This window comes from Humulus lupulus, chromosome 5, assembly GCF_963169125.1.
Source record: "Humulus lupulus chromosome 5, drHumLupu1.1, whole genome shotgun sequence".
Lineage (NCBI taxonomy): Eukaryota > Viridiplantae > Streptophyta > Magnoliopsida > Rosales > Cannabaceae > Humulus > Humulus lupulus.
The window spans coordinates 242,972,342-242,985,596 of record NC_084797.1 but is presented as its reverse complement, the minus strand read 5'-3'; the positions used below and the strand labels follow the sequence as shown (position 1 = coordinate 242,985,596).

The following is a 13,255-nucleotide window of genomic DNA, read 5'->3' as shown; positions in this document are numbered from 1 at the left end:
GTTATTCAAAACAGTACTGTCATTACTCTGACGGATCTTGTCCCCGGGATCTCCTTAGAAGCCCACGCGGACCAAACTGAAGCTGCGTACTGTTGTCAGTCATACAACGTGGTTATGCTCAAGCCAACCCAATGGGCCCTGATTAGTGTATTTCATTTAATAGAACCCTTTGCATTAAGCCTCCGTTAGTGAGCCAATCCTAATTACATCCGTATTGGGCCCGAATTAGTCCGGCCCAAATCCAATGCAACCAATTGCCTATAAATAGGGCCAGTTATGCACTGTAGAGGGGATCCGAGTTTTCTTTTGTAAGCACATACTCTGCTCAAACTTACAGAGAACTCCATTGCTAAAGCTCTCTAAGCTCTAATACAATATACTCGTGGCCTAGGGCTCTTTAACGCCCCAACCACGTAAAAAATCTTGTGTGATTCTCTTTAAAAAAAAAAAAAAAATTCTTATCTTTGATAATTCTAGTTTCCAAAAAATTCGGTAAACAATATATAATTTAAATTAATATTTTTTATATTTAAAATAAATATATTTAATTAATAGTTTTGTTTAATAAATTGTGAAGTAATTTATGTCATCCTTAAAAAAAATTATATTGTATATTTCTTTCATATAATTTTTAATATATGTATTTTATAAGTAAAACAACAAATTAGAAAGCAAAATAAAAATATATATAATTAATAATATACTAAAAATAAAATAGTAATTTTATAAACAAATTACTCTCTATCCTTCAATTTTTTATTCTAATACCAAACAAATGGATAAAAAAAAATATTTTTTCCTTCTTAATTTACCAAACAACATAAAAGAGTACTCATATCCATTCCACTCTCTTAGAGCACTCCAAATAGATGAGCTAAAATATGTTATTCTTTATAATATAAAGAAAAAATGGTTAAGTAGTATTCCAATGGGTGATGTAAAGTTATATTTTTTTACCTAAATGAATAATATTTCTCTATATTTAGTAAAACACTATTCATCAAGCTATAAATATTTTATTATTTTTTTATAAACTTTTGTATATATATGAGTGTGATACTATTATATTTAATTATTTTATTTCTTAAAATGAATAAAATATTTTAAAAAATATAATATATAAATGATGTAGAGAAAAAATAGAAAAGCAGATGTATGGTATAATGTAAAAGTTTAAGGTAAATTATAAAAATGTATGTTTTGGTGATATATTTTGCAATACACTCTCTATAATATTTAGCTAAACACAACAAGAAAAAATGGCTTTTACTTCGGTTTTTAAGCTGGATTTACTTCGGTTTTCGCTAAAATTCGCAACCGCAGTAGTTCGGAGCGAAGTAAAAAGTAGTTAAAAACCGAAGTGAAAAATAGGCTTTCTACTTCGGTTATTATGTAAAAAGCGAAGTAGAAAGTGGGGATTCTACTTCGGTTTTTACATAATAACCGAAGTAGAAAGTGGGGTATGCTTCCTTGTTGGGCACTTTCTACTTCGGTTATTATGTAAAAAGCGAAGTAGAAAGTGGGGTTTCTACTTCGGTTTTTACATAATAACCGAAGTAGAAACCCCCCACCCCATTTTTTTTAATAATTATTTCTAATTATTTTTAAATGACCCAATTCTTTTTTTTTTCTTTTTTTTTGCCCTAATTATTTTAAATAGTCTAATTATATGAATTTATAGTTATATATATTTTTACAATTGAAATTGGTTTATTTTCATTTAATTTATAACATAAATAAAAATCACAAAATTTATACACTTAGAATTAAAATTCTTATAAAATTAAATATTTATACATTCACATAATTGTTAAGTAGAATAACTTAATCATTCATATATACATTCACATAATTGTAATTAAGTAAAATAACATAAACATTTATATATACATTCACATAAAACTAAAGGTATGTATAAACAAAATAGTCTTACTAATAAATTTAAGTCATCAATCGGCTTAACTATTCTTGTTGGATTGGCAAGATGTCCTCCCGATCCTTGGCGACAATTTGACTACTAGTAACTTTGTCATTTAGTTCATTCTACGAAACAAACCAACGATAGATTAAATTAGTAACTTGTAACAACACTTAAAAAAATTTCTTACCTTGCTTTAAAACACTTACATCTCTTTCTTCAATTTTTTTTGTCCAAATTATCTTCGACAAGAGTCTTCTTCGTTTCTCGCGCTCTTATCCAAATTTCATATCCATCTACATCTTCCACTCCTAGTTCTTTTTTCTAGGACATCAAACATAATTGAAGTTTAATTATTAAATTTTCCTAAGTCTAACAAAATTTCGGCAGCATAACAACTGCATTTTAACATCTCCAAAATTTTTAAAATCTGTAAATAACACACAAAATATATCGACATAGTGTGCAAATTGAAAAAGAAAAACAATTAATAAAATCTATAAAAATTGGTAGAGTTTCCTTTGTTTTTGTAGCATATCCCAATTTTATAATTATATATAAATTCAACACAAACAAACACAAAATCAACATACATAATTCCATCCTTATATCACCGCCAACAACAAATTTCCCAGAACCTACTTCACTAAAGTAAAGCATGCAAGATTTAACTCTAATTTTATAAATAAATATTGCAATAGTAATAAATAAAATTTAAAGATTACTCACCTCCAATATTACTCTTGAAGTCACCCAAAATCAATACCGAATTGGCAACTAAATCAACAACCCTACTAAAAAGCTTAAACAAAAATAAATAAAAATCAATTACATAATTAATTAAACTAGCTACATAATCATCAAACAACATATCAAGCTAGCTAGTTATAGAAAACAAAAAACAAATGTCACTAATAATCCAAACATTTCAAGTTCTAACATTGGCAACAACATTACTTATTGAAGCTATGTTTAGAAATTTAAATAGCAAGTCACAACAATTTTTAAATTTTACTAATATATATATATATAATTAATAACATTATATAAAATAACAAAATAAAAAAAATATATAACACAAATATACTAAAAAACAAGTATTAAATTCGGAGTAATATAAAAAAATTAACACAAACAAAGTTTTAAGGTAACAAACCTTTTTTGATGCTCAAAATAACCTCTAAATCAATATTAGCAACTCTAAAAACTATATATAATAAACACATTATATTTATAAGAAAAAAATATGAAAATATTATAGAAAAAAAAAAAAAAATCATACAAACAAAGATTTAGTGATTCATACCTTTTTTGAAGCTCAAGAACTTATTTTAATGTAAGAAAACCAGCCAAAGTCCAATAATAATACCCATTTTCGAACCCTAAAAATACCCACACCCAAAGTCTTTATTTTCTTCCTCAAAAATAAAAATAGAACTAATATTTCTGTTTTTAAGTAAGAAAAATGGTTTCAAATGGTAAAAAAAACATAAAAAATGGTATATTTTGTGAAACCCTCGTGGGAGTACGACAACAATGGAGGTTTTCTGGGTTTGGCGTTTGAGATTTTTGCTTCAGAGAGACGAATGAGCCGTGGGAGCTATATATTAAGGGTATTAAAACTCTTTTACTTCGGTTTTTATACAAAAACCGAAGTAGAAAGGGTACTTTCTACTTCGGTTTTTGTATAAGAACCGAAGTAGAAAGTACCTTTTATATTTCGGTTTTTATATAAGAACCGAAGTAAAAGCCTTCAGGGCCGCGTTTGGTTGCTCCACTTTTCACTTCGGTTTTTTCATAAAAACCGAAGTAAAAAGCCCCGATTTAGTGTGCAAACCAAACATGGCCCTTGTCTATTTTCTATTTTAACTTCGTTTTTTTAAGAAACCGAAGTAATAGCCTTTTTTTTTATATACTACCATTCCCAAAAGCGAAGTAAAAACCCATTGAAAGGCTTTTACTTCAGTTTTTTTATATTCTATGTGTAAAAAACGAAGTAAAAGCCTATATTTCTAGTAGTGAAAACTCATAAAAACATCTTCTATCAGCTCATTTATACATATATTTATAATAGCTATGCACAAACTCCAATTAATCCACATCTATATTTACGTAATATTTACATATCATTTATATAATATTTTAATATTATTTTTTTTTTAATAAGCTTTCTCTCTCTATTTAGTATATATTTATTATTTCTTTTTTTCTTTTTCAATTATTTTATTTGACTTTAAGTGATAAAATATATTTAAAGATATAATATTTAAATGATATAGAGAAGCTGATGTATGATATAATGTAAAACTTAGAGGTAAAATAAAAAAATGTGTGTTTTGATGAGATATTTTAAAGGATGAAGTAGAACATCTATTGGGAGTGCTCTTACACTCTCTATCCTTCCTAACCTATCTATCATTCCCCCTTCTCCCTCTTTCCTACCAAACATAGCATGTTTCATTTCATGTAACTAAGATAACGTTTTGTTTGGAAGAATAGAATAGTAATAGTAATGGAATAGAATATGGATGATAATGAAAATTGATTATGATGTTTGATTTGTTGTAGGAATGAACATTGGAAACAATGATTAATTGACAAAAATGTCCCTACTTCACATTTTTGTTTATATTTTTTAAAATATTCAAAATATAAAGTAAATTTAAAAAATATTTATGATTTAAATGTATAGCAAAAAATATTTTTAAATAAATAAAATCACCTTTTAAAACAAAATGTATTCAGTATTAATAATAGTATGTGAATTAATATACTTTTAAGGCTTTCTTTATATATAGGGATATTGAGGTCATAAATACCTAAGTTTATATTTTTGTTGCACTTAAATACATAACTTATTTTTTTGACAGCATAAATAACTAACGTTTATTTTTTTGTTGTAACCGTTACTTTTTCCCGTTAAGTGGAAAATACCAAACTTTTTAAATATGAACATGACGTCATAAATACCTAAGTTTATATGACTGTTGCACTTAAATACCTAACTTTTAATTTTTGTAGCATAAATAATAAAAAAATATAGTTTTAGATAAGAAAATATTTATTATTTATGCTACAAATATTAAAAGTTAAGTATTTAAGTACAACAATTACATAAACTTATGTATTTATGCTGCCAATATCCCTAATTATAAAGTTTGGCATAGTAAATGTTGCAACAAAAAATAGATATTAGTTATTTATGACGTCAAAAAAATAAATTAGGTATTTAAGTATAACAAAAGCATAAACATAGATATTTATTCCGCCAATATCCCTATGTATGTTTATATATACTTATCACATATATATATATATATATGTATTGTATATGTTGAGCTAAAAAAATCTTATCTTCTTGTAAGGGGAAAATGGACAAACAAGTATAGTAATGAAGAATTATTAAGAGCAGTCCCAATAACTGCTTTAAAATAGTCTAAATGTAAATTTTTTTAGCTAAATGACTTAATATCTAATCCATTAGCTTCTTTAAATATATATGTATAATAGCTTAGCACTAAACCCAATAAATTATATTCTAAATGTAGCTAAGCTTAAATTAGCTATGTAAACATTTTTTAATATTTTTTTTTTGTCCTTTTTTTCCTTTCTTTCTCCCATTAGCAAATTTTTTATTATTATTTTTCTTTTTAATATGAGTTTTTTTTTACTTTAACTATTAAATAATATTTATAAATATAATATTTAAATGATATAAAAGAAAATATAGAATATCTGAAGTATGGTGTATTATAAAAATGTGAGGTAAAATAAAAAAGTGAGATTTTAATGAGATATTTTGATAAATAAAGTAGAATAACCATTACGAGTGCTCTAAGGAGATAAACATGGATTGTTATTCCTCCACCAAGAATAGGAATTAAGAATTTCATTGGAATGAATTACTAAAATAAAAAAGTCAAACCAAACAAACAAAGGAATAGTAATTTTCACGGGAATTCCACCAAACCAAACATATTCTAAGGAGTAATAGTGTTCCAAACTTTTATGCCAGCAAATTAATTTGAGTTGTGCCAATAAATTATGATTTTGGCTCTTCCTTAGCAAACAACCTTATTATCAAGCTTGTGGACTATCATGCAAAATAACTAGGGTTGCCCATTTTCATTGGAAAAAAATAAAAGAAAGATTATTTCCAAGTCATCAAAGACAAAGTGTGGAACAAACTTGAAGATTTCCATGCTATGTTATTTGTCTATGGTGGGGCTCCTCTACAAATAAAAGAAAAATTCACTAGGGGAGTTAGGACAAATTACGCCAAGATGAACAATGGCTTCGGTTTCGAAACCTTGAGAATCTAACCAAGCTCTTCTTGCTAAACCTAGCTAGAAAACTATAATGGGTACTCAAGGAAAGCTACTTCACACATGGTTCTTTCTTAGAAGCCAAAAAACAACTCCTTTAGTTATACTATATGGCGTAATATCCCACATTTGGGGTGGCGAGGTTGTGCTAGCCAGCTCAAGATGGAGAAGCAACGTTAAGATTCTCAATGACAAATGGCTCCCCAAGTTCTGTTCATTCACCTTCAAAACCCGCCCTCTTCATTCACCTTTAAAATTCGACCTAATGTTGAAGATGGTCAGTGGAATGGAAATCTTATTAGCAGTTGTTTTCGTATTTATGGTGTTTCAAGACTATTCTAAGGATGACAACTATTCGGTCAAAAGTGAATACAAAAGTCTCAAACACAACTCTTTCTCCCTACCCGAATCAGCCAATACGAAACTTTTTTGGCTCGAAAATCGACAAGAATTGGGGAGTTAGTTCGAATTTGAGAAGAAGAGGCCTGTAATGTTGATACCACTTGTTGTCTTGCTATGTAAAATGGTTAGGAATATTTGGTCTCTAACTCAGTTTTCTAACAAGTTGCCATACTCAAATACTTGTGATGCTATGGATTTATGCCAAACTCAATTGAGCATTTTTACATACAATTAAATACATTTAACAAAAAAAAAAACAATTAAATACATTTTTTCTTACATTACCTTGTCATTAATTGCCAATATTCATATTATTTTAAAGAGAAAAAAAAAAACTAATTCAGGTTTTCCTATTTACTGCTGAGGAGACAGTCAGACAGATATTATTATTATTATTTTCTTTCTCAAAATACTCGAAACAAAAACCTGACGAAAATTTTTACAATTAAAAAAAGAAAATCTCATTCGCTCCAGTACTTCTCGTCAGAATCCTTATCGTGGTCCAACTCGTCATCAGAGTCGTCGATCAAACTCATCTTAAACCTCCTCACATCTTCAACGGCGGCGCTTCGGAACATCCCAACGTCCACCGCACCGGACACCATGTGATACCCACGTGACTTCATCTGCTCCGGCGAATCATGCGGCATAGCAAATCCGGCCAAGAAAGCTCCGCCCTTGGCGGTGGCGGTGGTCTCGAGTACGCCCTTCTCCGCCGTTCTCAACATTTCCCTCACCTTCTTGTGCCCTGGATCCCACAAATACCCCATGCTCGCGCTCAGATCCAACGGTCCCATTTGAATGCAATCGACGCCATCGACGGCGGCGATTTCTCCTGCCTTCTTCGCTCCGTCTTCCGATTCAACTTGGCACATGATGAGAAGCTCGTCTGCGTAATTACTCGCATACCCTTCGTCTATTCCGTAGCCGGAAGCCCTGACGACGGTGTGGGCCGTGCCACGAATCCCGGCCGGCGGGAATCGACAGTACGAGACGGCTTTCTTGGCTTCTTTGGGGGAATCGATCATCGGGAACATAATCCCTTGGGGGCCAAGATCGAGGGCTTTCTTCGCCCAAGTGGGGCTGGTCTCCGGAAGTCGGATGATTGCCGGAGTCTGCGTGGCGGCGACGGCACGGAGGCAGCTCAGAGCTTCGGGGATGCCACCGGGACCGTGCTCCATGTCGACAACGACGAAATCGTAGCCGGAGAGTCCGGCGATCTCGGCGAGAGTAGGAGAGAAACTCATGAGGAAAATGCCGTAGAGAGTTTCGCCGGCGTGGAGGCGGGATTTGAGTGTTGGAGTAGAGACGATGGGGAGAGTGGAGGCTGAGCCGGAGATGACATTGTCGGAGAGGAAACGATCGGAGGTGATGGGTTTGGAAGATTTAGATTTGGTCAAGAATTTGGGGGTTCTGGTACTGGTAGGGTTTAGGGTTTTGAATGAAAATGGTTTAGGGATAGGAAGAGGGGATCGAGTGAAAGAGATGGGTGATTTCGAACGAGGCTGGAGGGGAAAGATGGCAGTGAATGAGACCGCCATTGCTGTAGGACCAAGAAAAAGAAAGGATCTTTGTCTGAACTGAGTTTGGATTGAGAAGAAGCGAAGACTGTAAAAAGCTCTGAAATTTATAGGCCTCCTTTAAATACTAACACAAATATAATTTCTTAATTTAAATTAATTATACAACTTCACTACTTTCTTTGATTGCTTTATCAGTTTATGCCCTCTAGTTTCTAAAAATAATTCTTTTTATATATTTTTTAATATATTAGAAGAAAATATTAATTAAAAATTTAAGTAGGAGAATAGTATTGAAGTTTTAAAATTTCAGCTCTTTTAATTAATTATAAAAATAAAAATATTTTGATAATAATGAAAATAAATTTGATTATTTCAAAAATGTTTTTTTTATATGATTTATCAAATATGAATGTAAAATGGCACTGAAATAAACAAGAAAAATAGTAAAAAAAAAATCATCTAATAATGAAAAAAAGAGTTTGATTTAGAACTTGATGGGACCACAAATCTGAGTTGTTAGTTAAATGAGAGTAATTACAGTAATTAAGTACATAAGGACTGAGAGTGAATGAATGAAAACTGTAACCATTCTTGGATTAGGTCTAAAAGATCAGCATGTTGTTCATACAATTAAGAGGAAAAGCAAAACTGATTTGGGGTATTTCCTTTGTGTTTGAATACCCAAAACCTAATCAATACAACAATATAGTAAACAGTTTCTGCTATAAAAGTAATTGAATTGATAATGAGGAACAGAATTTGGGTACATAATCATCTTTTCAAAGCTTCAAACTAGCTCTTGCCATGGCCAGAGCACCATCGTATGTTTGGTTTCCACCAATGAAGCCACTCATGTGGACAAAAACGCAGCCAGGGATTTCTGTTGCCTTTGAGAGCTCTTCGTCTCTAAGACCTCGCCATTGCGATGCCAGAGCCTTGCGGCTCTCGAATCTATCGGGAGATACTGCCACTGCTTGCACTCGCCATTGTTTGGCCCTCTCGTCCTGCAAGTTGTTCAAGTACTTGATTAATTTCATATTTTCTCTCATTCAAGCCATATGCCTTTCCATTTTACAAACACTATTTTCTCAAATATCAAGAACCTGTGAGCTCCTGATTTTAAGAAGCGTTAGACCCAGTAATGTTTTGACAAATTACTTTTTGGACCCTATATTTTATAAAAATATTTAAAATAAAACCTTAAACCCGATTTTGATCAATGTTTTATCAACTAAAATTACAAATAATTTACCTTACTAATAATTCAAAACAAAAATAAAATCATTTTACTTAAAAACTGTGTTATTATATTCAATTTTTCATTCATTAAAATTGAGCTTAGAGTTCTATTTTAACTATTTTACAAAAAATAAGGTCCAAACAGTAATTTGTCAAATCTAAGAATTCAAATTGGTCCAAAAAAGTATAAACCCGACTTATAGACAATATATTGATTTGCATGCAGCAAGCTCAAGGGGCAAAGAATTTGAAGGGAGAAGACAATTGAGTACCTGATAAAGAACATATTTGATTGAAGGGCTAGTCTTCAACTCCTCCTCAAGCTCGAATAAGTGAAGCTTCCACTGTAGTTCATCATATGGACAACTCAAATAAGTCCAAATTCAGTTTTAATAGTACAAAGCAATATAGTTTATGAGTTCAATATATCCTGCTCAACAAGACTAGATATAAGAGGCCAAGTAGCCACTAAGTTACCGCTGTGGAATACAATATATATCCTGCTCAACAAGACTTCCAAATCGCAAGATAAGAATATGTATACTTACAGGGCAAAATCGGTCCAAAACCATAATTTCTCCACTAGGATCAATATCCCATCTTGCGGAAAGGCACTCCATTACAATAGATCTTGCCGGCAACCATGATCTTGCATGAAACCGAAGACTCTGCATAAACCAGAAGTAAGTATGTGAAGAAAAGAAACAGATATAAACAAACAAAATACTTTAATCAACCAGGAGCCCTTTGATGTTTACTCTTTGAACTGCATAAAACCTCACATCTAAAAATTCGCCACCCGCCAGAGCCATTGCTTTATGAAAGGCTTCATTCTCCTTTGTGGATGATTGGTCAGGATCAATCCAGTCCAAATTTAATCTTCCCACTCTTGAAGACAGATGTGTATTATTGACATACCGTGGAGGCTGATCTGTATCGTACTTATTAATGCCATTATCAACAGCATCAATTGCCTGTTACAAAAAAAGTATTAGTCTCCATAGCAACTCCTTGTTTAAAATTTACATTAAAACAAGCTCCAATGAAAGACATAAATGAAAAGTTTAGAAATATCGTATTAGTACCTCCATGAAACTTTTGTAAATTGCCAAAAATAGTCTGAACACATCTGGGTGTTCTTCATCAACTTGAAGCTCCTTGGCTATAATCTCCTTTCCAAAATGCTACAAACGGCAAATAACAAGAAAATTCAGATACTTCCAATGGCTCCAAATTAACAAACTAAAAACATATAGAATACCAACAAACGCTAATACCACTTTTTTACGAACAGTAGATTGTCATGAGAAAATAGATAAGAGAAGCGTTGTCCACGATTGAAATCGTTCTACTTTGTTCATATATTGGTTGCCTCCACATAATTAGTAAGATTATGCAAGGTCACTAACCAAAAAATATAAATTTCATTTGCAAAAGAACAAAGCTAAATTAGTAAAAAGACTTATGTTGAGCAAGTGAAAGAATGAAATATTACCATTTTGCTAATTTCCATTTCTGATAATGTCAAATTAAAAAACTCATCATCTTTAATCTATTGTCTCAAGTAAATCTCATTTCAATTTGAAATATTTTCCATTACAACTCTCTTCTTTAAAAATTAGCAAACTGCATCAAAAGGATTTATTACCTTATAAACAAGACCGGCACTACTTAGCTTGGTAGAAAATCCGTGACCAAAAACCTCTTGAAACCCTTTCTGATGATGATCATAACGATCCTGACTAGGATCATAAACACCCCCAACATCAAGAACAGCGTCCAGACTCTCCAAAACCTGCAACCCACAAACAAAAATGAAAAACCCTTTTCCCCAAATCCAAAAACTCACTCTTTTCCCCCACTTCAAATTTCCCAATAACCAAACAGAAAATGAAAGCAGAATGACTAGAAAAATAAGAAGAAAACGAACCTGAGGATCACGAGAGCGGACGATTTCAGCATTGGAGAACTTATCGGTGAGGCGAATCATAAAGCAGCCGAGGGCTTCGTCGCAGTGAAAGCTCCCGTTGTGAGTACCAACCCGCTTCGTGAGCTGCGGAGAGGGAGAGTGAGAAGGAGACCCAGTTGAGAAAGCCATGAGAGGAAGAAAGGAAGGTGCTTTGAGGTTGAGGTGGGTATGAAAGGAAATGGGTAGAAGAAGAGGTCTGTGGTTAATGGCTCTGCAACTGGTGCTTAGCAGTGCAAGCATTCCTTGCCGTTGCTCTTCGATTCAAATACTCAAAAACCCAAAAACCCTTTGCCCTTTGCCCTACCCCCAATAAATTTAGTTAGGTCCTTTGATTTAATTTACTATCGAAAATACTAAATAAAATATTTTAAGTTTTTTTCTTAAGAATTTTTAATATGGCTAACATAATTGTTAAAGTGATTTAATAATAAAGAGAAATAATAAGGGTCATCAGTGTCCAATATTAAGTGAAAGTATGTGATATAATATCGGGATTACACAATTTAATTTAATAATTAATCATAAAAATATCTCCTAACTCATGTGTATTAGACACCCGTAAAATAACAATACTTATGAATTAATACAAATCTTAGTAGAATGTTAGCCACTATGGCTTGTGAGTATCCTTGTGAGAGGTAAAACACTTTGATAGAGTTAGCAAACTCACTACAAAAGTAAAATCCAAATACATTACTCCTAGGGAAAAGATCATATACAAAATAAGACATAAGCCAAAATAATATTGAATAGTGACAACAAACATTATTATTTAAACAAGAGTAATTAGCGGCAAAATAGTCTTATCTTTATAATTTTTTACAGTTAACCACCATTCTTTTTTTTTTCGTCAGTAAAATCTCTCAATCTACAGTTTTGTTAGCAAATATAAGGTCTTGATTTATTTTTTATGTTATCTACACACATATAGCAATTTCTTATTTGTCCACATCATACTTTATTAATTATTTTAAGATAAAAAATAATTAAAAAAATCAAACTTCTCTCTCTCTCTTTCTCACAATACCTATCTTCTTTTTTTGTTTCTATGTTTTCTTCTTCTTCCTCCCCTCTTTATTTATTTTTTCTATGTTTTCTTCTTCTTCCTCCCCTCTTTATTTTTTTTTTTGCAAATCCACCCACGCAACCTACCTGCGACCTTCGAGCCACCACCTTCGCTACCCAACCCTGCAAATGGAGAAGTTGCAAGAAGAAGGGGAAGAAGAAGAAGACGAAGAATAGGAAGGAAAGAATAAGAAGATCTAGGAGAATAAGAGAGAGGGAGAGGGAGAAGATTCGAGCAAAAGAAGAAGAAAAAGAAAAAATAAATAAAAAAAGAAAGAAAAAACCATTTTTATAATATTTAAATAAATAAATAACGTGGACCAATAAAAACGTGTCACATGTACCCTTGTGTACTCGTGAATTGTCCACTATGGCAGTTAATGGACTAGAATGGACGACACCTTAGATTTGCTAACAGAAAATAGATTTTGAGGTTTCACTAGTGAAAAAATAATAATAATTGGAGGTTAAGTGTATAAGAATGTAAAGATAAGGGGGCTTTGCCACTAATTACTCTTTAAACAAACTAACAATATGTTGGATAAATGTAGTTAAATTTAACTACAAAAACGTACAATAGCCTTAAGAGATCGTTTGGTGTACAATAATCTAGAGACGAGAATGAGAATTTGAATACTTTATCATGTTTAGTACTGGGTTTGAATTTTTCTAACCCTGGAAACTGTACTCCAAGAGTTTTAACTTTTCCTGATTCTAGATAAGTCAAACCCACATGAATTTGAATACTTTATCATGTTTGGTACTGGGTTTGAATTTTTCTAACCCTGGAAACTGTATTCCAAGAGTTTTAACT

The 13,255-nt window shown here is 31.6% G+C and overlaps 2 protein-coding genes and 1 long non-coding RNA gene across 3 annotated transcripts; all 3 read right to left on the bottom strand.

Moving 5' to 3' along the window:
- Positions 1–1,879: 1,879 nt before the first annotated feature.
- On the bottom strand, positions 1,880–3,013 carry LOC133834121 (uncharacterized). The gene is made up of 3 exons (XR_009893310.1): positions 2,648–3,013; positions 2,128–2,242; positions 1,880–2,043 (listed from the first exon to the last, which is right to left on the bottom strand). It is a non-coding gene; the product is annotated as an uncharacterized LOC133834121 (long non-coding RNA).
- Positions 3,014–7,012: 3,999 nt separating this feature from the next.
- Positions 7,013–8,261, bottom strand: LOC133778661 (uncharacterized). Its single transcript, XM_062218657.1, has one exon. It carries the CDS (start codon positions 8,184–8,186, stop codon positions 7,107–7,109), a length of 1,080 nt encoding a protein of 359 aa, XP_062074641.1. The 5' UTR covers positions 8,187–8,261; the 3' UTR covers positions 7,013–7,106.
- Positions 8,262–8,737: 476 nt separating this feature from the next.
- On the bottom strand, positions 8,738–11,689 carry LOC133778660 (uncharacterized). Its single transcript, XM_062218656.1, has 7 exons — positions 11,338–11,689; positions 11,056–11,202; positions 10,493–10,591; positions 10,190–10,381; positions 9,956–10,075; positions 9,680–9,751; positions 8,738–9,172 (listed from the first exon to the last, which is right to left on the bottom strand). The coding sequence occupies exons 1-7, from the start codon at positions 11,614–11,616 to the stop codon at positions 8,948–8,950; spliced, it is 1,134 nt and encodes a 377-aa protein (XP_062074640.1). The 5' UTR covers positions 11,617–11,689; the 3' UTR covers positions 8,738–8,947.
- Positions 11,690–13,255: the final 1,566 nt, after the last annotated feature.